General features: G+C 51.3%; 1 protein-coding gene across 1 annotated transcript in view; it reads right to left on the reverse strand.

Moving 5' to 3' along the window:
* GK5 (glycerol kinase 5) overlaps nucleotides 1–22,793 on the reverse strand; it is a 110,860-nt gene extending 88,067 nt beyond the window's left edge. Inside the window, exon 1 of the mRNA XM_082248902.1 lies at nucleotides 22,555–22,793. Within this exon, the coding sequence (XP_082105028.1) occupies nucleotides 22,555–22,677 (123 nt within the window). The 5' untranslated portion in view covers nucleotides 22,678–22,793. The remainder of the gene's footprint in view (nucleotides 1–22,554) is intronic.
* Between the last annotated feature and the right edge of the window lie 4,558 nt (nucleotides 22,794–27,351).

Consider the following 27,351-nt stretch of genomic DNA (forward strand, 5'->3'; position numbering starts at 1 on the left):
GAAAGTTGTAGGCTTGCTCAGCCTGGTAGTTCGGACCTGTATATTTTGTAGTTCATGCCGAGACATAGCTAGGTTTTTGTTTTGCTATTTATGCTCCTGTTTGTTTTTCCTGAGACACTGTACAGCACTTGTATATATCACAAACATTGCACTGTTTGTCACTACCTTCTTGGATTTGGTATCTGTGCCTAAGAGACTGCTTACCCCAGGGAGTTTTGTACCTGCTACCAGTTCCCCAGCTCACACTGTCTGGAACTTGTACTTGAATTTGGCTCATGCTGCGCCATCTTTAGGATGTACAAGAGAGACTTTTCTCTCTGTATGCCAAAAGAGAGTTGGCCTTAATTAGCTCCATTTTTACATTTGATGCATTCAATGCGACACAATGTAAAAGTGGCACATTTTAGAACTACCTAAATTTGGTTCACAAGTCACTGTCAAAACCAAAAGTGTCACAAAGGCTTCATGAATTTGGCACAATACTTTAACAAGAGCGGCAAACGCCAGAAAAATGGCACAGCAGCTTTTTTGAATTCCCTACTAGGCATTTTACCAGTGTCGAGCATGGTTCCTCCCTTTATTTCGGCTTCATTTGCACAGTGTGAGCACTCCAGACCATGCCAAGGACCCATAGAAAGAGGTGGCCTGGGGGATGGTTCACTTCGCCTCAGTTCAGTGCGGATCGCTGCAGTGCACATTTGTAATACCACATTCTTACTTGCAAACTTGTTTCAGCTACGAGACACAAATTATTGAAGCCAGAAAGTAAACATAACAGCCTGCATAGTTTGGAGATGAAGTAGTAGAAGTGGCATCCTCCATTTCTCTCCTAACAAAGGACAACTGAAGCTTTGGTACAAGTTGTCCTTTACTAGTAGGCCTCTACCTCCAAACGCAGTCCACTTGGTCCAAAACTTATCTTTATCCCAGTTTTACTGACCTATACTGTGTCGCTCCACCAAGATCTGCACAGCCTATTTTCCAAAAGCATCCCTGCCAGTCCTGTTCATCCTGCGCATGCATGTCACGGCCCTCTTTATGCTAGGCGAAGCCATACTCATGATGGCCCCCAGCAGTCATAACGCTGTGCTGTGTTGACTAAAGCTGGCCATAGACCTTTAGAAATTTGTTCAGAATTTGCAGATTTGGGAACATGCGTTCAGTTTTATGGCAATAAATGGGTACAAATAATAATCTATAACCGTGTTCCTCAACCTTTTTACAGTCAAGGGACCCTTTAAAATGCTGCAGAATCTGGAGGCACCCCATTGTAAAGATTCCCTCACTCAGCTGGGACCCCAGAGCTGATGGAAAGGGACAGGGTTGCTATGACACCAGCGACTAGAAGGTTGTAATGGTGCACAATGAAACCTGTGGCTTTGTGTAACTAAAAAGCAGGCTTGATCCACCCACTGTCTTGTATACACATTTTAGGCATTTTCCATGGCACCCCTGAAGATATGTGAAGGCAACCTGGTTGGAAAAGGCTGATAATTTCTGAGTTTAGAGAGAAGGGGTTAAAAAGCTTTTTTTCTCAAAATAACTTTTGAATCCTGAGGGGAGATATGTGGCGGTTATCCTTAAAATTGAGGCTCACACGATAGCGGTAATTAAGGTCTATGTGCCTCCTCCATTTTGCAAAGATGTCCTCTACAAAATTTTGGATAAGTTGACCTTCTTTCTTCCCATTACATTTTTGATAGCTGGTGATTTCAATAATATCTTCGATGGGTCATAGATACATCTAACCCCAACAGGGTACCAAACCAAGATCTCCGACACTGGGCTGACTCAGCTGCGCTTACTGAGACCTGGAGATCGAGACACCCCGCGCAGAGATCGTATTCTTATTTATCAGGTACCTTTCACTCCTCGTCAAGGATTGATATGGCCTTTGCTAGCTCATCTCCGTTACCCTGGGTAAAGGATGCCATGTATCTCACCGCAGGTATATCAGATCACACTCCTCTTCACGTTATCTGGTCATTACCTTGTCCCTGGGCCGCTCGCACCTGGCGCCTTCAACCTGGCTTTGTGAAGGAGTCTGAGGTTGAACCAGTAGTGACGGCACGTTTTGCTATGTACTGGCCAGTCAATGATGACTCCTCCACTTCCCAGATTTTCTGGGACGCATTTAAAGCAGTTATTAGGGGAGAATATATTTTGGCCATTAACCACTTGCCGACTGCCTAACGCCGATCTACGTCGGCAGTCAGCCCCTCACAGGCAAAGTGACGTAGGGCTACGTCACTAGCTTGTGAGGGTCTAGGGAGCGAGCGCGCGCCCCCGGAGGCGCGCTCCCGCGTGGTCACGGACCCCCCCGCGCGTGTGACCAGCGGACCCGATGTCCGCCGATCACTTGGCGATCGGCGGGGGAGAGGGAGAATGTCAGGCAGCTTGTGTAAACAAGCCACCTGTCATTCTCCTCGCTGTAAAGACACTGATCACACGGATCTAGTATGTAGATCCGTTGATCAGTGTCCTTACAGCTCAAGCCACAGCCAATCACAGTAGAAAGCACGCCCCTAGGGACACACACAGCGCCTCCCTCCCAAATAAACTTAACCCCTTCACTACCAGTGTATTTTTACAGTAACAGTGCATATGTATAGCACTGATCACTGTAGAAATGTCACTGGTAACCCCAAAAGTGTCACAAATGTCAGTCAAGGGTCCGATCTGTCCGCTCCAATGTCGCAGTACCGCAAAAAAAAAAAAAAAAAAAAAAAAAAAAAAAAAAAAAAAAAATCGCAGATCGCCGCCATTACGCGTTAAAAAAATAACAACAAAAATGACAAAAATCTTTCCCTTTGTTAGTAAACGCGATAACTTTTGCGCAAACCAATCAAAATACGCTTTTTGCGATTTTTTTTACCAAACATAGGTAGCATAAAACAAATTGGCCGAAAATGTTAGAAAAATTTAGATTTTTACATTTTTTTTTGGGGGAATTTCATATAAAAAAAAAATGTGAAAAATATTGCTATTTTTGCAAAATTGACGCTCTTTTTTTGTTTATAGCGCGTGATCAAAAAAAAAAAAAAAAAAAAAAAAAATCGCACAGGTGATCAAATACCACCAAAAGAAAGCTCCGTTTGTGGGAAAAAAAGGACGCCAAATTTGTTTAGGTACAGCGTCGCACGACTGCGCAATTGTCCGTTAAAGTCACGCAGTGCCGAATCGCAAAATACCCCCTGGTCGGAATGGGGGTAAAATCTTCCGGGGCTTAAGTGGTTAAGGCTGCTAGAGTCAGTCAGCAGACTGCCATTAAACTATTGCAGGAGAGAGAGGTGGCATGTGCTCAAGCTCATGTTGATGACCCCTCAGTGGAGTCATTGGCATCTTTGCGACAGGCTAGGAGGGAGGTCTCTCTGCAGTTCTCTAACTTGACACAATGTATTGCCCAAAAACGGATGGAAAGCCTTTTTGAGAAGGGTGACAAAAATGGCAAGTTGTTGGCTCTGTTGACAGCAGATGATAGAGCTCCTACGGTTATTCCTACTGTATACTCCCTTGGGGGGACCCTTCAATCCTCAGCCGAGGGGGTCCTTTGGGCATTTGTGGAATTTTACCGCACTTTATATGCTCCTCTGCCTGATGTGGACCATTCTGATCTGGCAAATTTTTTGGATGATATATCCCTCCAGGTTCTGTCGGATCAATCCAGAGCTATGATGGATGCTCCGTTTACCTCTGAGGAAGTGCTTGCGGCAATTGGTTCATTCCATAATAATAATGCCCCAGGTCCCGATGGGCTTCCGGCGGAGTGGTACAAGCATTATGCAGAGGAGATGGCCCCTAAGCTTCTACATCTATATCAGGAATGTTTTCGTGCGAAGAGCATTCCACAGTCTTTATGAAGCTCACATAGTTCTTTTAGCAAAATTAGGTAAGGACCTACTGCACTGTGCCTCATACAGACCCATCTCCCTCCTCAATATGGACCTAAAGATTTTGACTAAAATTTTAGCCACCAGATTGTCAAAAATTCTTCATCTCCTGGTGTCCCCAGATCAAACTGGCTTTATGCCCATGAAAGCGACGGGTACTCGAACGTACGTTAGACATTGGTGCCAAAGGGATTATTTTAACCCAGCCATTGCACTGCTCTAGTGCTGCTTTGTCTTCAGCCTTGGATACCTGTTAACCTGCATCTTGTTCCCAAGTTCCAGACCCGGCTTGTCCGGACGATTCTCTGATCTCCACCTGCACCGACCTTGGCTTGCCCCGTGACCTCTCTTCCTGTCTACTCCTACTGGCTTCTACGTTACCGATTGGCTCCTGACCCGGCTTGTCTTACCACGCTTCTGTCATTTCCAGATCCATCCATCCTGCATAGGAAGCTCCTCCTGTTACCCAGGAACCCCTGCTTCCAGCACCTGCTGCCTGCTCAACACCCTGCTCATCGGACTTCTCTGGCAACCTTCACCAGTAGCCATCGTCCACTCCAAGCAAGTCTCCAGTCGCTCGTGCTACTCTACACTCAGGTGTCCCCTGTCTGCACTATCAGGGGTCCTGAGTCAGAGGCGCAAGGGAGGCCTTCCTCACAGTGTCAGGCTCATCTCCAGGTACGTGATAGTGGGTGACGCAGGATAAATATTTTGGACTTCTTATCACTAATTCCGTTATGGATTTCATTAGATTAAATATTTCCCCACTTTTATTGCATCTTAAGCAGCGCCTTGGTGCCTGGAAGAGTATTCCCCTCTTGTTGCTTGGGAGAATTAATCTGATAAAAATGAAATTCTTGCCTCTGCTCCTTTACTTGACCCGGAATTCTCCAGTTTGGATCCCCAAGGCCCTTTAACTCCTTTCATAGTGCAATCTCAAAACTTCTTATGGTGGGGGGGGGGGGGGTATTCCTAGGATTAAATTGCAGATACAACAGCCATGGAGGGAGGGGGGTCTGGCAGTCCCTGACTTCTATAAATACTTCTTGGCAGGGCTGTTGGAATTTTGCACACAGATAGCTAAGGGGTCCTCTAGATGATGCGGCTATTGCGCTGGAAACTGCTGTAGTTGGTTCCTACGAGGCTTTGGCGCATATGGTACATAGGGGGAGCAGATCTCTCATACCCAGACAGCATTTATGAGGTCGGTGCTACGTGCCTGGCAAATATTCCATAGTACTACCTTTGATGGGCCCTTTCCTATCTCTCCAAGTGCCCCCTTATGGAAGAACCCATCTCTCCCTCATTTCTATTCCTACCCTGACCCAGTGGTTTGGATGAGATATGGGATTAAAATCTTAGCGGATATTATCAATCACGGGGACTTAAAACTTTTGATGATCTGAAGTCACTCTTTCATCTTCCGAATAGTCAGTTCTTTAGATTTTTATAATTGAGACACGCTTATCGGGCGCATGTGCATAAAACAAGTTTTCATATAATTGTTGTCACTTAAAGACAAACTAATTATCGTTTCTTTTCAATGAATGATCAAGTAAATTTATACAGGTCTATGGCCAGATTAAGTGCTGTGTTGATGAACATACCTTTTTCAGTAGATACTGGGTCTCATTTCATACACATGCACTTAACACACAACCAACCGCAAAACCCCAGCCCTATCTATCATGATCTTGTAGCAGTAAAATACTACCTTGCCACATCATATCTAGACTAGAGGAATGTCTTCAAGGTAATGTGCAGATGTACATATAGAACTACCGCTGGGAAAAAAAAAAAAAAAAAATAGAACTACCGCTGTATAATATGCAAACAATAAAGTCATTATTCGTTAAGACAATAAATTCAAAAGCCAACTTCAGCCAAATGGATATTTCAGGTTTCGTTTCAGTGGTTTCTTGCAAATGTAATCACGTGCTGGCTTCTTTTTCTAATCTCTGGGACCCTGGCGATGAGTGATTTCAACCAGAGGTCCAAGATACACCTGCTGCCACAGCCATTATATAGGCAAATGTCACATCCATCTCTCCATAATGTAGAAGAGCCTTCCTCAGACAGGGTTCCTCCAGAGGTTGCCTGGGGTTCCTTGAGCAATGAGTAATTCCCACCTCTCAGACAAGCAACCACTGACACCATTCATCTTTGTAGCTATCAGTAAGGGAGCATTCTTCCCATGGACCACTAATTTAAGTATACTTGCTGACCGCCAGTGCAAAAGGGGCCCTTCTCCCGCTGAAGGCCAGGGTGAGGGAGCACTACAATTTTTAATGTATCCATCTTTTCTGGCCATCACAAGGATCATGTCATTTCATTTTTATTACTGGGTGTCACATACGCCAAGTGTGCCACAGTATCTTTTGTTTTATTTATTCTTACAATTGGTAATAGGCAGTGGGACTCCATCAGTTAAGGAGGTCACCGTGACCAGAGACTGCAAAAGTTTCCTTTATGGTACAAGATTGCGAAAGGATGACCGATGGGGCATGATAGGGCAGTATGTTATGGATGAACCTGACTTGTGTGAATCTATTTGAGTAGCACCTAAAAGGTCAATTTGCCATTAGCAAAGGTTTGAACTACATGTAGGGAAGTGGTGCAGCTGACATATGATAGTCAGTTCATAAACAATTTACTAAGTTTTATGCATTTCAATATAATCGACTTACTGTTCACACAAATGTACAGTGAGCGGTAGATATGGTTATTATTAACAGGGGTTGCCTGAAACCTAAATGTTATTTTAAGGGTTTCTCAATATTACAAAATTGTTCAGAAAAACGTATGTAAAAAGTACAAACTATTTTTCCATCCATCTAACAGTGAGACCTTTGTTATGGTATTTAAGGGCACAATCTACTGGGAGCTAGTAGAGTTTGTGTACAGTGGCATTAGTAGGCCTTAAGTCTCCTATCCTTAGTCTTGGAATTACAACCAGCAAAGAAGTGGATTTGACCAATTGTCAACTGCCTTCTTCAAGTCAGTCCCACCAGGCCCAGCTTGGAGCCTGCTTGGTGGTGATATAGTGTGAAAACTTTACTACAGCTCAAAGCAGGACTTCCTGTACAAACCTCTTTTCGTATATATATATATATATATATATATATATATATATATATATATATATATATATATATATATCTTTGTACCCTGAAAATGACATCACAGGTGACTGAACCGTAAAGGACGCACAGGGCTGGTCTCTGCAACCAGCTTGATCTGGCAAAGAACAGGTCCTTTAGCTACAAGGCTCACCAATAACTGAACAGGACTGGCAGAGTGCAGACCAGAATCTCAGAAATAAAATCATATCTGTGATAGGAATGTGGGGGGGGGGGGGGTAAAGCCTACTGACCCCACAAAAAGATGGGAATAAACACTCTCAGTAACATTATACAAGATTGCAAAACATGACACAAAGCCCACTGACCACACAAAAAGATGGGAATAAACACTCAGTAACATTATACAAGATTGCAAAAACATGACGACACAAAGCCGGCTTTAGATTCCATTGATCAATAAAGCTTCTAAAGCTCTGTGAGAAATTCAGGCGAGAACAAAACTTCTTATTTCTTACCAGCATTCTGTATTGTGGTCACAAATATATAATTAAGTTGGAAGGCAATGTGGATGAAACTGGTATTTAGGTCTACATCAGTGTGTATAGATTATGTGTTTCTCCATCTAAACCAATCGTTTACATTTCATAGAACAGCCAGATTAAGTCGGCCAATGAGCAGTAAATGTGCAGCACAACTACTCATAAGAAGGATTACAAGGACACACAAAGTGCCCGATTTACGAAGAGTAAGTTCGCATCAGCTCTGCTGGGTCGGCGTCCACCCCGCTGGTTATAAGGTTCACTGAACCCATCAAAAACAGTCCTCAGAACCTTAAAACTCCCAGTATATACACTATACAGGTCCGTCTCAAAAAATTAGCATATTGTGATAAAGTTCATTATTTTCTGTAATGTACTGATAAACGTTAGACTTTCATATATTTTAGATTCATTACACACAACTGAAGTAGTGCAAACCTTTTATTGTTTTAATATTGATGATTTTGGCATACAGCTCATGAAAAACCAAAATTCCTATCTCAAAAAATTAGCATATTTCATCCGACCAATAAAAAAAAAGTGTTTTTAATACAAAAAAAGTCAACCTTCAAATAATTATGTTCAGTTATGAACTCAATACTTGGTCGGGAATCCTTTTGCAGAAATGACTGCTTCAATGCGGCGTGGCATGGAGGCAATCAGCCTGTGGCACTGCTGAGGTGTTATGGAGGCCCAGGATGCTTCGATAGCGGCCTTGAGCTCATCCAGAGTGTTGGGTCTTGTGTCTCTAAACTTTCTCTTCACAACATCCCACAGATTCTCTATGGGGTTCAGGTCAGGAGAGTTGGCAGGCCAATTGGGCACAGTAATACCATGGTCAGTAAACCATTTACTAGTGGTTTTGGCACTGTGAGCAGGTGCCAGGTCGTACTGAAAAATGAAATCTTCATCTCCATAAAGCTTTTCAGCAGATGGAAGCATGAAGTGCTCCAAAATCTGATAGCTAGCTGCATTGACCCTGCCCTTGATAAAACACAGTGGACCAACACCAGCAGCTGACATGGCACCCCAGACCATCACTGACTGTGGGTACTTGACACTGGACTTCAGGCATCTTGGCATTTCCCTCTCTCCAGTCTTCCTCCAGACTCTGGCACCTTGATTTCCGAATGACATGCAAAATTTGCTTTCACCCGAAAAAAGTACTTTGGACCACTGAGCAACAGTCCAGTGCTGCTTCTCTGTAGCCCAGGTCAGGCGCTTCTGCCGCTGTTTCTGGTTCAAAAGTGGCTTGACCTAGGGAATGCGGCACCTGTAGCCCATTTCCTGCACACGGTGGCTCTAGATGTTTCTACTCCAGACTCAGTCCCACTGCTTCCGCAGGTCCCCCAAGGTTTGGAATCGGTCCTTCTCCACAATCTTCCTCAGGGTCCGGTCACCTCTTCTCGTTGTGCAGCGTTTTCTGCCACACTTTTTCCTTCCCACAGACTTCCCACTGAGGTGCCTTGATACAGCACTCTGGGAACAGCCTATTCGTTCAGAAATTTCTTTCTGTGTCTTACCCTCTTGCTTGAGGGTGTCAATGATGGCCTTCTGGACAGCAGTCAGGTCGGCAGTCTTACCCATGATTGCGGTTTTGAGTAATGAACCAGGCTGGGAGTTTTTAAAAGCCTCAGGAATCTTTTGCAGGTGTTTAGAGTTAATTAGTTGATCCAGATGATTAGATTAATAGCTTGTTTGGAGAACCTTTTCATGATATGCTAATTTTTTGAGATAGGAATTTTGGTTTTTCATGAGCTGTATGCCAAAATCATCAATATTAAAACTATAAAAGGCTTGCGCTACTTCAGTTGTGTGTAATGAATCTAAAATATATGAAAGTCTAATGTTTATCAGTACATTACAGAAAATAATGAACTTTATCACAATATGCTAATTTTTTTAGAGGGACCTGTATAGTGTATATACTGGGAGTTTTAAAGTTCTGAGGACTGTTTTTGATGGGTTCAGTGAACCTTGTCTTTGATCAAGATCTGCAAATACGATTATAAATCGTCTATAGTAGGGATGCACCGAAATGAAATTCTTGGCCGAAGCCGAATAATAATGAAATGCTTGGCCGAAGGCCGAATACCGAACGCGGTGTTTCGCATTTCTCTCTCTCTTGTCCTCTCACTCTCTCTTGTCCTCTCATGTCTCTCGCTCTCTTGTCCTCATGTCTCTCTCTCTCTTGTCCTCATGTCTCTCTCTCTCTTGTCCTCATGTCTCTCTCTCTCTCTCTCTTGTCCTCATGTCTCTCTCTCTCTCTCTCTCTTGTCCTCATGTCTCTCTCTCTCTCTCTCTTGTCCTCATGTCTCTCTCTCTCTCTCGTCCTCATGTCTCTCTCTCTCTCGTCCTCATGTCTCTCTCTCTCTCGTCCTCATGTCTCTCTCTCTCTCGTCCTCATATCTCTCTCTCTCTCTCTCTCATGTCTTTCTCTCTCTCTCTTGTCCTCTCATGTCTTTCTCTCTCTCTCTTGTCCTCTCATGTCTTTCTCTCTCTCTCTTGTCCTCTCATGTATTTCTCTCTCTCTCTTGTCCTCTCATGTCTTTCTCTCTCTCTCTTGTCCTCACGTGTCTCTCTCTCTCTCTCTTGTCCTCACGTGTCTCTCTCTCTCTCTCTCTTGTCCTCACGTGTCTCTCTCTCTCTCTCTTGTCCTCACGTGTCTCTCTCTCTCTTGTCCTCACGTGTCTCTCTCTCTCTTGTCCTCACGTGTCTCTCTCTCTCTTGTCCTCACGTGTCTCTCTCTCTCTTGTCCTCACGTGTCTCTCTCTCTCTTGTCCTCACGTGTCTCTCTCTCTCTTGTCCTCACGTGTCTCTCTCTCTTGTCCTCACGTGTCTCTCTCTCTCTTGTCCTCACGTGTCTCTCTCTCTCTTGTCCTCACGTGTCTCTCTCTCTTGTCCTTACGTGTCTCTCTCTCTTGTCCTCACGTGTCTCTCTCTCTTGTCCTCACGTGTCTCTCTCTCTTGTCCTCACATGTCTCTGTCCTCTCATGTCTCTCCTTACCTCCCTCCCTCCCATCTGCAGAGTCGATGTTTGCTGTATGGCTCCTGTGCCGTGTCACAGGCGGAGGCGGAGTACATTTGGTATCACTCCGCCTGTGACAGACCCCGGCGCTAAGCGGCTATACAGGAAGCATCCGCTCTGCTTCCTGTAGTGCCTCCGGCTACGTTTACAGTGATGCTTGGGGATGGCGGGTCGCCGGTCGGGGACCCGCAATCTGGGCTTACCGACCCACCATCCGCATCATTAAAAACGTCATTGTTCGGCACAAATTTATTCGGCCTTTTTACTTATTCGGCCGAACACCGAAAGTGCTTTTTTTGCTATTTTTGGCCGAATAATTTCGGTTGTCGAACATTCGGTGCATCCCTAGTCTATAGAGAGACATTTTTAATATTCTTATGTAGAATAAACCTTTTATCTAAACATTTTGTATTTTTGATGTGTGTCAGAAAAAAAATCCCATGGGCCCCTGAAATTATTTGTTTGCAGTAAATGTAGGTGGTCCGTGTGCTGAGTGCAGGTGGGGACACAGTCCTGGTAATTTGGGCGATTTTCCAGAAGCGCATTTGTGAGGTCAAGCACTGATGTTGACGAGATGGCCTCCACTCTAAATCATCCCAAAGACACACTCCTAAACCTTGTGGACAGCCTTCCCAGAAGAGATGAAGCTGTTATAGCTGCAAAGGGTGGGCAAACTCAATATTGAACCCTACAGACTAAGATTGGAATGCCATTAAAGTTCATGTGCATGTAAAGGCAGGCGTCCCAATACTTTTGGTAATATAGTGTATCTCCAGTTGTGCTAATGGGTTCACTGCACCTGACAAATAACTCTCACTGTGTGGGCGTGCACTGGATTGTACAAGGCAAATTACCAAGACTGTGTCCCCACCTGCACTCCGCACACGGACCACCTACATTTACTGCAAACAAATCATTTCAGGGGCCCATGGGATTTTTTTCTGACACACATCAAAAATACAAAATGTATAGATAAAAGGTTTATTCTACATAAGAATATTAAAAATGTCTCTCTATAGACGATTTATAATCGTATTTGCAGATCTTGATCAAAGACAAATTTGTAGAGTTTTCACAAAGTGCCAATTGGATATACAAAATAAAAAGCGCATCAAAGGAGCTCTACGCATTTTGCGAACATTCATTTACTTCATCAGGTGTCTGCCCCTTGAATTGTGGGAGGGACTAATGGCACGCCAACAGGACAACAAACGAATGGCAGCAGATAACGCACAGCCCATGATCAGACCAAGATTAGGCAGGAAATTCCCAGTACTGCCAAGCAGGTGCCCCAAAGACACACATTTGTCTGATCAAGATCCGCAAATACAGTTATACATTGCCTGTAGTGAATCAGCTTGTGTTTTTAAAGGTCGTTTGATACAATATTAACATATTGTTATGTAGAATAAAAAAGCTTGTCTTCACACTTTGATTTTAATGCACCTCTAAAAGAAAAATCCCATGGACACCTGAAATGATTTGTTTGAACTATATTAGGGATCATTTCATTGTACCAGATCACTATATAGCATGTTTATTGACCACCTACGTTTTGTCCTTCATTAATAATGAAGTAAGGTGATATGTACCCACGTGTCCCAGGCATGTGAAGGATGTTCATATAACCAGATCATGTAAATACAGACTCTCTCACACTTTAAATAGCTGCTCTGCTCAGACTTCACTGGCCAATTCTTTATTTATTTCTTTTTCTGGGAGACTAATACAGAAGGACATGATGGACCTAAAAAAAAACACTACAGCCACCATCCCTGTGCCTTAGTTTACTTTCAGCTGAGGACCAGAGAATCTCCTGGCTGGCAGCTGAATGCAGCTAGGCATTAGCCATCCGTTGCTATGACGCCAGTGGCTACAAGCTTCATAGCAACAGTGGAGCCCTATGCAAGAAGCTGCTATATTCATATCTTCCCAGCACAAAAATGCACCTCGTCAGACAGCTTGGATATAAGAACAAAAACAGGAGATGTGTCTGTCCCAGCCGGAGAACACACAAAAAAATGAGGACCTGAGGGGGTGCAGAGACCATTCTTGAAAAATGCATCATGTGTTTCCTGGTGGGAGGAGCCCACCTACCATGTTAGGCCGTCCTAGAAGACGACTTGGGAAAAATGCCCCACTCTGGACATGGACAAATTGTTTGCAAACTGGTGGTAATGCACAGCAACAGATTCTATAGGTGGCTGTAATAGGAAATACCTGAATCTAGCAAAAAGCTTGATGAAACTTTTGCAAGGCTTTTCTGAATTAAGTGCAGGCTGTTTTAAAGGAGCCATACCGCCAAAAAACGTTGTGACTACTTTACTGAATCCCCCCTTCCCAATTGTCTCATAGGTTACTTTTTCACATTTATACTGCAAAGAAATCTACATATGATGAAAGGTGAACGTGATTGTAAAGGTTTATTATTTTAATAATGAACGTTATGTTATACTTACCTGCTTTGTGCAATGATTTTGCACAGAGCGGACCCGAACCCCCTCTTTTGGGGGGTCCCCGGCTGGCACACTGTTCCTCCTCCCTTCCCAGTGCCCCCATAGCAAGCCACCTGCCAATGGGGCACTCATGCAGGCTCGATCCTGAGCTGCACTGTATGTGTCTAATGACACACATGGTGGGGCTGAGCCCCACCAACTCCTCACTGAATTTGATGTACAGCAGCAGGAGCCAATTGACTGCATCTGAGTCCCGTGAGGAGCAAGAGTGCACTATTGCTCTCGAGCAGAGCACATGATGGAGATGGGGATTAAGCTTAAGAGGGCTGGGGGAGGCGCCCATGGAAGGTGTTTTTTTTTTAAATTTATTTTTATTAAAGATCACAGTAGTAGCACCGACTACTACACTGACTGTCACCTCCAGCAACCAATCCGGTATAGTCAGCTCCAGGCTGGAACAATGTAACTCTACAACACAAATCAGTGAGAAATATGGCATGGCCATCCTCTCTGCATCCCAGGATTGTCCCTGGGGAGGTGGGAGCATGTCGTCCTCTCTGCATCCCAGGATTGTCCCTGGGAGGTGGGAGCATGGCCTCCTCTCTGCATCCCGGGATTGTCCCTGGGGAGGTGGGAGCATGGCCTCCTCTCTGCATCCCGGGATTGTCCCTGGGGAGGTGGGAGCATGTCGTCCTCTCTGCATCCCGGGATTGTCCCTGGGAGGTGGAAGCATGTCCTCCTCTCTGCATCCCGGGATTGTCCCTGGGAGGTGGGAGCATGGCCTCCTCTCTGCATCCCAGGATTGTCCCTGGGAGGTGAGAGCATGGCCTCCTCTCTGCATCCCGGGATTGTCCCTGGGGAGGTGGGAGCATGTCGTCCTCTCTGCATCCCGGGATTGTCCCTGGGAGGTGGAAGCATGTCCTCCTCTCTGCATCCCGGGATTGTCCCTGGGAGGTGGGAGCATGGCCTCCTCTCTGCATCCCGGGATTGACCCTGGGAGGTGGGAGCATGGCCTCCTCTCTGCATCCCGGGATTGTCCCTGGGAGGTGGGAGCATGGCCTCCTCTCTGCATCCCGGGATTGACCCTGGGAGGTGGGAGCATGGCCTCCTCTCTGCATCCCGGGATTGTCCCTGGGAGGTGGGAGCATGGCCTCCTCTCTGCATCCCGGGATTGACCCTGGGAGGTGGAAGCATGTCCTCCTCTCTGCATCCCGGGATTGTCCCTGGGAGGTGGGAGCATGGCCTCCTCTCTGCATCCCGGGATTGACCCTGGGAGGTGGGAGCATGGCCTCCTCTCTGCATCCCGGGATTGTCCCTGGGAGGTGGGAGCATGGCCTCCTCTCTGCATCCCAGGATTGTCCTTGGAAAGGTGGAAGCATGGCCTCCTCTCTGCATCCCAGGAATTTTCCCTGGGGAGGTGGAAGCATGTCCTCTCTGCATCCCGGGATTGTCCCTGGGAGGTGGGAGCATGGCCTCCTCTCTGCATCCCAGGATTGTCCCTGGAGAGGTGGAAGCATGGCCTCCTCTCTGCATCCCGGGATTGTCCCTGGGGAGGTGGGAGCATGTCCTCCTCGCTGCATCCCAGGATTGTCCCTGGGGAGGTGGGAGCATGTCCTCCTCGCTGCATCCCAGCATTGCCCCTGGGCATGTCCTCCCCGCTGCATCCCAGCATTGCCCCTGGGCATGTCCTCCCCTCTGCATCCCAGCATTGCCCCTGGGCATGTCCTCCCCTCTGCATCCCAGCATTGCCCCTGGGCATGTCCTCCCCTCTGCATCCCAGCATTGCCCCTGGGCATGTCCTCCTCGCTGCATCCCAGCATTGCCCCTGGGCACGTCCTCCCCTCTGCATCCCAGCATTGCCCCTGGGCATGTCCTCTCCGCTGCATCCCAGCATTGCCCCTGGGCATTGCCCCTGAGCACGTCCTCCCCTCTGCATCCCAGGATTGTCCCTGGGCATGTCCTCCTCGCTGCATCCCAGGATTGCCCCTGGGCATGTCCTCCTCGCTGCATCCCAGGATTGCCCCTGGGCATGTCCTCCTCGCTGCATCCCAGGATTGCCCCTGGGCATGTTCTCCCCTCTGCATCCCAGCATTGCCCCTGGGCATGTCCTCCCCTCTGCATCCCAGCATTGCCCCTGGGCATGTCCTCCCCTCTGCATCCCAGCATTGCCCCTGGGCATGTCCTCCCCTCTGCATCCCAGCATTGCCCCTGGGCATGTCCTCCCCTCTGCATCTCAGCATTGCCCCTGGGCATGTCCTCCCCTCTGCATCCCAGCATTGCCCCTGGGCATGTCCTCCTCGCTGCATCCCAGCATTGCCCCTGGGCACATCCTCCCCTCTGCATCCCAGCATTGCCCCTGGGCATGTCCTCTCCGCTGCATCCCAGCATTGCCCCTGGGCATTGCCCCTGAGCACGTCCTCCCCTCTGCATCCCAGGATTGTCCCTGGGCATGTCCTCCTCGCTGCATCCCAGGATTGCCCCTGGGCATGTCGTCCTCGCTGCATCCCAGGATTGCCCCTGGGCATGTCGTCCTCGCTGCATCCCAGGATTGCCCCTGGGCATGTCCTCCCCTCTGCATCCCAGCATTGCCCCTGGGCATGTCCTCCCCTCTGCATCCCAGCATTGCCCCTGGGCATGTCCTCCCCTCTGCATCCCAGCATTGCCCCTGGGCATGTCCTCCCCTCTGCATCCCAGCATTGCCCCTGGGCATGTCCTCCCCTCTGCATCCCAGCATTGCCCCTGGGCATGTCCTCCTCGCTGCATCCCAGCATTGCCCCTGGGCACGTCCTCCCCTCTGCATCCCAGCATTGCCCCTGGGCATGTCCTCTCCGCTGCATCCCAGCATTGCCCCTGGGCATTGCCCCTGAGCACGTCCTCCCCTCTGCATCCCAGCATTGCCCCTGGGCATGTCCTCCTCGCTGCATCCCAGGATTGCCCCTGGGCATGTCCTCCTCGCTGCATCCCAGGATTGCCCCTGGGCATGTCCTCCTCGCTGCATCCCAGGATTGCCCCTAGGCATGTCCTCCCCTCTGCATCCCAGCATTGCCCCTAGGCATGTCCTCCCCTCTGCATCCCAGCATTGCCCCTGGGCATGTCCTCCCCTCTGCATCCCAGCATTGCCCCTGGGCATGTCCTCCCCTCTGCATCCCAGCATTGCCCCTGGGCATGTCCTCCCCTCTGCATCCCAGCATTGCCCCTGGGCATGTCCTCCCCTCTGCATCCCAGCATTGCCCCTGGACACGTCCTCCTCCTCTGCATCCCAGCATTGCCCCTGGGCATGTCCTTCCCTCTGCATCCCAGGATTGCCCCTGGGCATGTCCTTCCCTCTGCATCCCAGGATTGCCCCTGGGCATGTCCTTCCCTCTGCATCCCAGGATTGCCCCTGGGCATGTCCTCCTCTCTGCATCCCAGCATTGCCCCTGGGCATGTCCTCCCCGCTGCCTCCCAGCATTGCCCCTGGGCATGTCCTCCCCGCTGCATCCCAGCATTGCCCCTGGGCATGTCCTCCCCGCTGCATCCCAGCATTGCCCCTGGGCATGTCCTCCCCTCTGCATCCCAGCATTGCCCCTGGGCATGTCCTCCCCTCTGCATCCCAGCATTGCCCCTGGGCATGTCCTCCCCTCTGCATCCCAGCATTGCCCCTGGGCATGTCCTCCCCTCTGCATCCCAGCATTGTCCCTGGGCATGTCCTCCCCGCTGCATCCCAGCATTGCCCCTGGGCATGTCCTCCCCTCTGCATCCCAGCATTGCCCCTGGGCATGTCCTCCCCTCTGCATCCCAGCATTGCCCCTGGGCATGTCCTCCCCTCTGCATCCCAGCATTGCCCCTGGGCATGTCCTCCCCTCTGCATCCCAGCATTGCCCCTGGGCATGTCCTCCCCTCTGCATCCCAGCATTGCCCCTGGGCATGTCCTCCCCTCTGCATCCCAGCATTGCCCCTGGGCATGTCCTCCCCTCTGCATCCCAGCATTGCCCCTGGGCATGTCCTCCTCGCTGCATCCCAGCATTGCCCCTGGGCACGTCCTCCCCTCTGCATCCCAGCATTGCCCCTGGGCATGTCCTCTCCGCTGCATCCCAGCATTGCCCCTGGGCATTGCCCCTGAGCACGTCCTCCCCTCTGCATCCCAGGATTGTCCCTGGGCATGTCCTCCTCGCTGCATCCCAGGATTGCCCCTGGGCATGTCCTCCTCGCTGCATCCCAGGATTGCCCCTGGGCATGTCGTCCTCGCTGCATCCCAGGATTGCCCCTGGGCATGTCCTCCCCTCTGCATCCCAGCATTGCCCCTGGGCATGTCCTCCCCTCTGCATCCCAGCATTGCCCCTGGGCATGTCCTCCCCTCTGCATCCCAGGATTGCCCCTGGGCATGTCCTCCCCTCTGCATCCCAGGATTGCCCCTGGGCATGTCCTCCCCTCTGCATCCCAGCATTGCCCTTGGGCATGTCCTCCCCTCTGCATCCCAGCATTGCCCCTGGGCATGTCCTCCCCTCTGCATCCCAGCATTGCCCCTGGGCATGTCCTCCCCTCTGCATCCCAGCATTGCCCCTGGGCATGTCCTCCCCTCTGCATCCCAGCATTGCCCCTGGGCATGTCCTCCCCTCTGCATCCCAGCATTGCCCCTGGGCATGTCCTTCTCGCTGCATCCCAGCATTGCCCCTGGGCACGTCCTCCCCTCTGCATCCCAGCATTGCCCCTGGGCATGTCCTCTCCGCTGCATCCCAGCATTGCCCCTGGGCATTGCCCCTGAGCACGTCCTCCCCTCTGCATCCCAGGATTGTCCCTGGGCATGTCCTCCTCGCTGCATCCCAGCATTGCCCCTGGGCATGTCCTCCCCGCTGCATCCCAGCATTGCCCCTGGGCATGTCCTCCCCGCTGCATCCCAGCATTGCCCCTGGGCATGTCCTCCCCGCTGCATCCCAGCATTGCCCCTGGGCATGTCCTCCCCGCTGCATCCCAGCATTGCCCCTGGGCATGTCCTCCCCTCTGCATCCCAGCATTGCCCCTGGGCATGTCCTCCCCTCTGCATCCCAGCATTGCCCCTGGGCATGTCCTCCCCTCTGCATCCCAGCATTGCCCCTGGGCATGTCCTCCCCTCTGCATCCCAGCATTGCCCCTGGGCATGTCCTACCCTCTGCATCCCAGCATTGCCCCTGGGCATGTCCTCCCCTCTGCATCCCAGCATTGCCCCTGGGCATGTCCTCCCCTCTGCATCCCAGCATTGCCCCTGGGCATGTCCTCCTCGCTGCATCCCAGCATTGCCCCTGGGCACGTCCTCCCCTCTGCATCCCAGCATTGCCCCTGGGCATGTCCTCTCCGCTGCATCCCAGCATTGCCCCTGGGCATTGCCCCTGAGCACGTCCTCCCCTCTGCATCCCAGGATTGTCCCTGGGCATGTCCTCCTCGCTGCATCCCAGGATTGCCCCTGGGCATGTCGTCCTCGCTGCATCCCAGGATTGCCCCTGGGCATGTCCTCCCCTCTGCATCCCAGCATTGCCCCTGGGCATGTCCTCCCCTCTGCATCCCAGGATTGCCCCTGGGCATGTCCTCCCCTCTGCATCCCAGGATTGCCCCTGGGCATGTCCTCCCCTCTGCATCCCAGGATTGCCCCTGGGCATGTCCTCCCCTCTGCATCCCAGGATTGCCCCTGGGCATGTCCACCCCTCTGCATCCCAGCATTGCCCTTGGGCATGTCCTCCCCTCTGCATCCCAGCATTGCCCCTGGGCATGTCCTCCCCTCTGCATCCCAGCATTGCCCCTGGGCATGTCCTCCCCTCTGCATCCCAGCATTGCCCCTGGGCATGTCCTCCCCTCTGCATCCCAGCATTGCCCCTGGGCATGTCCTTCTCGCTGCATCCCAGCATTGCCCCTGGGCACGTCCTCCCCTCTGCATCCCAGCATTGCCCCTGGGCATGTCCTCTCCGCTGCATCCCAGCATTGCCCCTGGGCATGTCCTCCCCTCTGCATCCCAGCATTGCCCCTGGGCATGTCCTCCCCTCTGCATCCCAGCATTGCCCCTGGGCATGTCCTCCCCTCTGCATCCCAGCATTGCCCCTGGGCATGTCCTCCCCTCTGCATCCCAGCATTGCCCCTGGGCATGTCCTCCCCTCTGCATCCCAGCATTGCCCCTGGGCATGTCCTCCCCTCTGCATCCCAGCATTGCCCCTGGGCATGTCCTCCTCGCTGCATCCCAGCATTGCCCCTGGGCACGTCCTCCCCTCTGCATCCCAGCATTGCCCCTGGGCATGTCCTCTCCGCTGCATCCCAGCATTGCCCCTGGGCATTGCCCCTGAGCACGTCCTCCCCTCTGCATCCCAGGATTGTCCCTGGGCATGTCCTCCTCGCTGCATCCCAGGATTGCCCCTGGGCATGTCGTCCTCGCTGCATCCCAGGATTGCCCCTGGGCATGTCCTCCCCTCTGCATCCCAGCATTGCCCCTGGGCATGTCCTCCCCTCTGCATCCCAGGATTGCCCCTGGGCATGTCCTCCCCTCTGCATCCCAGGATTGCCCCTGGGCATGTCCTCCCCTCTGCATCCCAGGATTGCCCCTGGGCATGTCCTCCCCTCTGCATCCCAGGATTGCCCCTGGGCATGTCCTCCCCTCTGCATCCCAGGATTGCCCCTGGGCATGTCCTCCCCTCTGCATCCCAGGATTGCCCCTGGGCATGTCCTCCCCTCTGCATCCCAGCATTGCCCCTGGGCATGTCCTCCCCTCTGCATCCCAGCATTGCCCCTGGGCATGTCCTCCCCTCTGCATCCCAGCATTGCCCCTGGGCATGTCCTCCCCTCTGCATCCCAGCATTGCCCCTGGGCATGTCCTTCTCGCTGCATCCCAGCATTGCCCCTGGGCACGTCCTCCCCTCTGCATCCCAGCATTGCCCCTGGGCATGTCCTCTCTGCTGCATCCCAGCATTGCCCCTGGGCATTGCCCCTGAGCACGTCCTCCCCTCTGCATCCCAGGATTGTCCCTGGGCATGTCCTCCTCGCTGCATCCCAGCATTGCCCCTGGGCATGTCCTCCCCGCTGCATCCCAGCATTGCCCCTGGGCATGTCCTCCCCGCTGCATCCCAGCATTGCCCCTGGGCATGTCCTCCCCGCTGCATCCCAGCATTGCCCCTGGGCATGTCCTCCCCTCTGCATCCCAGCATTGCCCCTGGGCATGTCCTCCCCTCTGCATCCCAGCATTGCCCCTGGGCATGTCCTCCCCTCTGCATCCCAGCATTGCCCCTGGGCATGTCCTCCCCTCTGCATCCCAGCATTGCCCCTGGGCATGTCCTCCCCTCTGCATCCCAGCATTGCCCCTGGGCATGTCCTCCCCTCTGCATCCCAGCATTGCCCCTGGGCATGTCCTCCCCTCTGCATCCCAGCATTGCCCCTGGGCATGTCCTCCCCTCTGCATCCCAGCATTGCCCCTGGGCATGTCCTCCTCGCTGCATCCCAGCATTGCCCCTGGGCATGTCCTCTCCGCTGCATCCCAGCATTGCCCCTGGGCATTGCCCCTGAGCACGTCCTCCCCTCTGCATCCCAGGATTGTCCCTGGGCATGTCCTCCTCGCTGCATCCCAGGATTGCCCCTGGGCATGTCCTCCCCTCTGCATCCCAGCATTGCCCCTGGGCATGTCCTCCCCTCTGCATCCCAGCATTGCCCCTAGGCATGTCCTCCCCTCTGCATCCCAGCATTGCCCCTAGGCATGTCCTCCCCTCTGCATCCCAGCATTGCCCCTGGGCATGTCCTCCCCTCTGCATCCCAGCATTGCCCCTGGGCATGTCCTCCCCTCTGCATCCCAGCATTGCCCCTGGGCATGTCCTCCCCTCTGCATCCCAGCATTGCCCCTGGGCATGTCCTCCCCTCTGCATCCCAGCATTGCCCCTGGGCACGTCCTCCTCCTCTGCATCCCAGGATTGCCCCTGGGCATGTCCTTCCCTCTGCATCCCAGGATTGCCCCTGGGCATGTCCTTCCCTCTGCATCCCAGGATTGCCCCTGGGCATGTCCTTCCCTCTGCATCCCAGGATTGCCCCTGGGCATGTCCTTCCCTCTGCATCCCAGGATTGCCCCTGGGCATGTCCTCCTCTCTGCATCCCAGGATTGCCCCTGGGCATGTCCTCCTCTCTGCATCCCAGGATTGCCCCTGGGCATGTCCTCCTCTCTGCATCCCAGGATTGCCCCTGGGCATGTCCTCCTCTCTGCATCCCAGGATTGCCCCTGGGCATGTCCTCCTCGCTGCATCCCAGCATTGCCCCTGGGCATGTCCTCCTCGCTGCATCCCAGCATTGCCCCTGGGCATGTCCTCCCCGCTGCATCCCAGCATTGCCCCTGGGCATGTCCTCTCCGCTGCATCCCAGCATTGCCCCTGGGCATTGCCCCTGAGCACGTCCTCCCCTCTGCATCCCAGGATTGTCCCTGGGCATGTCCTCCTCGCTGCATCCCAGGATTGCCCCTGGGCATGTCCTCCCCTCTGCATCCCAGGATTGCCCCTGGGCATGTCCTCCCCTCTGCATCCCAGCATTGCCCCTGGGCATGTCCTCCCCTCTGCATCCCAGCATTGCCCCTGGGCACGTCCTCCTCCTCTGCATCCCAGGATTGCCCCTGGGCATGTCCTTCCCTCTGCATCCCAGGATTGCCCCTGGGCATGTCCCTTCCTCTGCATCCCAGGATTGCCCCTGGGCATGTCCTCCTCTCTGCATCCCAGCATTGCCCCTGGGCATGTCCTCCTCGCTGCATCCCAGCATTGCCCCTGGGCATGTCCTCCTCGCTGCACCCCAGCATTGCCCCTGGGCATGTCCTCCTCGCTGCATCCCAGCATTGCCCCTGGGCATGTCCTCCTCGCTGCATCCCAGCATTGCCCCTGGGCATGTCCTCCCCTCTGCATCCCAGCATTGCCCCTGGGCATGTCCTCTCCGCTGCATCCCAGCATTGCCCCTGGGCATTGCCCCTGAGCACGTCCTCCTCGCTGCATCCCAGGATTGCCCCTGGGCATGTCCTCCCCTCTGCATCCCAGCATTGCCCCTGGGCATGTCCTCCCCTCTGCATCCCAGCATTGCCCCTGGGCATGTCCTCCCCTCTGCATCCCAGCATTGCCCCTGGGCACGTCCTCCTCCTCTGCATCCCAGGATTGCCCCTGGGCATGTCCTCCCCTCTGCATCCCAGGATTGCCCCTGGACATGTCCTCCTCCTCTGCATCCCAGGATTGCCCCTGGGCATGTCCTCCCCTCTGCATCCCAGCATTGCCCCTGGGCATGTCCTCCTCCTCTGCATCCCAGGATTGCCCCTGGGCATGTCCTCCTCCTCTGCATCCCAGGATTGCCCCTGGGCATGTCCTCCTCTCTGCATCCCAGGATTGTCCCTGGACATGTCCTCCTCTCTGCAACCCAGGATTGTCCCTGGGCATGTCCTCCTCCTCTGCATCCCAGGATTGTCCTTGGAAAGGTGGGAGTATGTCTGCCATGGCTTCTCTTCCAGACCAATGATGGGACTGTCCCTGGAAATGGTGTGGGGACAGATTGTGTGATCCACGCCTGCACTGCTATCTATGACACACACAGTGCTGCGCTCCCTGCACTTACCTTGTCCTCAGCTCTTCCACAGATCTGGGCGGCGGAGTTATACACATGACACCGAATAATCGTGCTGCCCACATCCACCGCCACCACCAGCCGCTCCCGGTAACCGTTCCGGACCGATCCCATCCTCAGGATGACAGAATGCTCTTCAGGAGAGGCTGGGGAGTTCTCCTAGGCGGAGCCATCCTGAACGGAGCCATGTTTACAGTGGGCGGAGCTCAGCAAAGGAAACTTTTCAATTAGGGCGGCCATGTTTACTACTGGCAGGCTTGCTAGTTTTCGCCATATTTACTAAAGGCACTTTTATTTTCAGGTGTTGCTGGCTAATTTACCCAGAAAGACCTGCTCCAAACTACTGGCAAAGTGGCAACTAGGGTTGCCACCTCATCCCTTTAATCCAGGGACACATATGATTTCACAGGTTCTGAGGCTAATGTAATGCATTTAAAAGCGGAGTTCCACTCAAAAGTGGAACTTCCGCTTATCTGTCTCCCCCCCCCCCCCTCCAGTGCCACATTTGGCACCTTTCGGGGGGAGTGGGTACCTGTTTTTGACAGGTACCCTCTCCCTACTTCCGTCGGACCTCGCCGCGGTGAGGTACATCAGAGGTTCGGCCCCCTCCTCCTCCCTCTGCTTCCAGGCCAATCACCGAGCGCAGCGCAATAGGGACCCGACCATGAAGGCTTTACTGTCCGGTTTCCTTCCCGGTGTTCCGTGAAAAAACCATACCCGTGAGAAAACCATACCCTCGTCACTTCCGGTGCAGCTACGGAGGGTATGGATTTCTCACGGTGCTTACACTTGCGTCCGTTACATTAAAACAGCTCCACTGCAACATCAGTCATCTCCGCTCCTTCCCGTCACTTCCCTCATCTCGCCTAATAAATATAAAAGCGGATCAAGGAGCCGAGATAGGCGTCATTTACATCTCATACACCCGCCGCCGCTTATATATTTATTAGGGGAGATCAGGGAAGTGACAGGGATAGGAGAGCAGATGTTTGATGTTGCAGCCGAACTGTTTTAATGATACCGCCGCAAGTATAACATTTCACACAGTGCCGTGATTATTTCCTACCCTCTGAGCATGCGCACTTGTGATCTTCTTTGCTGTTCAGTTACGTCTCCGGGGCTCTGAGCATGCGCACTGCTGCGCTGCTCAGCTGTTTCACACAGGAAGTGACGAGGGTATGGTTTCTTCACGGGGTATGGTTTTTTAACGTTACACCGGCAATGGCGGTGGCATCACCGGACAGACGGCGGAAACATTGGCTGCGGTGCTGACATCGCTGGATTCCAGGACAGGTAAGTGTCCTAATAATAAAAGTCAGCAGCTATAGTATGTGTAGTATGTGTAGCTGCTGACTTTTAATTTTTGGAGGGTGGGGGGACACCGCTTTAAGGCACTAAGTGAGTTTAACCACTTCTGGACCGGTAGGTTTTACCCCCTTAACGACCAGGCCATTTTTTGCGATACAGCACTGCGTTACTTTAACCACTTAAGCCCCGGAAGATTTTACCCCCTTCCTGACCAGGGGGTATTTTGCGATTCGGCACTGAGTGACTTTAACGGACAATTGCGCGGTCGTGCGATGCTGTATCTAAACGAATTTGGCGTCCTTTTTTTTCCCACAAAAAGCGTATTTTGATTGGTTTGCGCAAAAGTTATCGCGTTTACTAACAAAGGGAAAGATTTTTGTCATTTTTGTTGTTTTTTTTTAACGCGTAATGGCGGCGATCTGCGATTTTTTTTGCGGTACTGCGACATTGCGGCGGACAGATCGGACCCTTGACTGACATTTTTGACACTTTTGGGGTTACCAGTGACATTTCTACAGTAATCAGTGCTATACATATGCACTGTTACTGTAAAAATACACTGGTAGTGAAGGGGTTAACTTTTTTTGAAAGGGAGGGGCTATGTGTGTGTCCCTAGGGGCGTGCTTTCTACTGTGATTGGCTGTGGCTTCAGATGTATGAAGAGTGATCAACGGTTCTACATAGTAGAACCGTATGATCATCCTTCATACACAGGGGAGAATGACAGGCAGCTTGTTTACACAAGCCGCCTGACTTTCTCCCTCTCCCCCGCCGATCGCAGAGTGACCGGCGGACATCGGGTCCGCCGGTCACACGCGCGGGGGGGGTCTGTGACCACGCAGGAGCGCGCCTCCGGGGGCGCGCGCTCGCTCCCTAGACCCTCACAAGCTAGTGACGTAGCCCTACGTCACTTTGCCTGTGAGGGGCTGACTGCCGACGTAGATCGGCGTTAGGCAGTCGGCAAGTGGTTAACCACTTCAGCCCTGGAAGGTTTTACCCCCTAGGGACCAGGCCATTTTTGCAATACAGCACTGCGGTACTTTAACCACTTCAGCTCCGGAAAGGTTTTACCCCCTAATGACCAGGCCATTTTTTGCAATTCAGCACTACGTTGCTTTAACTGACAATTGCGCGGTTGTGCAGCGCTGTACCCAAATACAATTGATGTCCTTTTTTTCCCCACAAATAGAGCTTTCTTTTCGTGGTATTTGATCACCTCTGCAGTTTTTAGATTTTGCGCTTTAAACAAAAAAATAGTTACAACTTTGAAAAAAACGCCATATTTATTACTTTCTGCTATAAAACATTCTCAATAAAAAATTTAAAAAATCAAATTTTTTTATCAGTTTAGGCCAATTTGTATTCTGCTACATATTGTTGGTAAATAAAATCCCTGAAAGTGTATTTTAATTGGTTTGTGCAAAAGTTATAGCGTTTACAAACTACAGGATAGCTTTTCGGACTTTTTATTTATTTTTATTTTTTTATTAGTAATGGCGGCGATCAGTGATTTTTAGCGGGTCTGCGACATTGCTGCGGACAGATCGGACACCTAACTGACATTTTTGACACTTTTTGGGAACCAGTGATATTATTACAGTAATCAGTGCTAAATAATATGCACTGTTACTGTATACATGACAGTGGTAGGAAAGGGGTTAATAATGGGGGTGATCAAGGGGTTAAGTGTATGCCTAATAGTGCTTACTGACTGTGTGGGGGGATGGGTTGGACAGAGGCAGGGAGAGATCGATGATTCAGCTTAGCAAAAGCTGATCTTTGGCCCCTTTAAATGATGTTATTGCCGATACAACCGACACTTGCAACCTCAATGAGTATGGGTTAAAGCCCATGTCTAATCCAGCCTTGAGGCAGTCTAGAACAGCTATTACCTGGAGGCACAGTAGGATCAAAGTCTCGCCCTGCCAAGAAAAATGCTAATTTGTTCCTGATTTTGGCAGAGATGTTGTTAGTAGAGTGTCTTCTAGCACGCAACAAAGTAGAGACCACTCTGGAGCAACTCTGAAGCAACCTAGGTTCTCCAGCCTCCCCTTTCAGTCGCCATGCTTGCAGCTCCAGTCTGCCTATGTGCTGAGTGGAATTGGCTTCTGTATCCTGAAGGGAATGTCCAGGAAAAACCAATACCTCCGTGGAGAGATGTTAGGGGAAATATATAGGCTAGATTGCAGTTCCAGGAGCGACCGGAGCATTTGTCCCCTCTCCCTGGGGGTTTCGAAAAGGTCTGTTTGTGGTAGGTCCCATCTGTGGACCAGCTCAGAGAAGACCTGGGGCATAGGGCCCACTCGTGATCTTGGAAACTTGCATGATAGTCCTTCTGCCTGCGTGTTCAGATTCCCTAGGAGGTAAACTGCTCTACTGCTCTTGGAATTTGTAGGTGATTTTCTGTCCTGGACATTATGGGTTTCACCTCTCTCAATAGCATATTGCTGCAAGTTCCTCCCTAGTGTTGAATATAAGCAACTGCTGCCCTGCTGACCAACTGCATAGGGACTGGTCTATCCTTAATTCTGTGTAGCAAGGAGCTAAAAAGGCTGCTTAAACTTCCAACGCATTGAAGATCATCCCTCTTGGTTGGGAATCTCCAATTGCCTTGACCGATAGTCCCTCGCGGTGCGCCTTCCAGGCTGTCTTGCTGACATGATTCATAACAGTGATCCAGTCTAAGGGATCTAATGGAACGTTACTTCCTCAAGGTCACTCTCTTTGGCCACCACCGCAGGCTCCTTCTCATACTGAGTGACACGTATTAACTGTGCTAGATTCTGTTCCCTCCATTGAGCTAAGAATTGTAGCTGGAACTGGCACAAGTGCCAGTGCGCCCAAGGGATTACGACATTGTGCCCAAAAGATTGAGGCACTGAGAAGCTGTCAAAAAAGCGGAAGCTACTGTCCTAACAATTCCCTTCCTGACTGTTCCTGTTTTCGCTGGAGGAGGCAAAACAGAGGAATTGGCAGAGCGCCCCTAGGTACACCAACTGTTGAGTCGGAGAGAGTTGGCTTTTTTTTTTGAGTTAATGAGCTGGCCATATCTCTGCAGGGTGTGTGAGGATCTCTTTTCCAGACTTTTGGTTAGAAGAAAAATGTCGTCCAGGTAGTGGCGAAGCCAGAGACCCTTTTCTCCAAGTGAAGCTTATACGCCACTGAGAACTTTTCCAATATTCTCGGAGACATGCACAAGCCAAAGGGCAGTCTGTTAAACTGAAGATGCGTCTCACAGATCGCAACACTAACATATTTTGGAATGAAGGAGAAAACTTGAGATGTGAAGATAGGATCCTGAACATAGGCTTGGGCACACCCTAATCATCCTATGTGGTACAGATTCCCCCTGTTTAGGACCTAAAAATATTGTATAAAAATAATAAAAATAAATAAAACTAAAAAATAATTTAAAAAACTACAATCACCATCCACTGCCCTACTGACACCAATCTCTGCCCGACTGACACTGTCAGTATA

The sequence above is a fragment of the Pelophylax lessonae genome (assembly GCF_965119305.1).
Source record: "Pelophylax lessonae genome assembly, chromosome: 3".
In the NCBI taxonomy this organism is placed as follows: domain Eukaryota; kingdom Metazoa; phylum Chordata; class Amphibia; order Anura; family Ranidae; genus Pelophylax; species Pelophylax lessonae.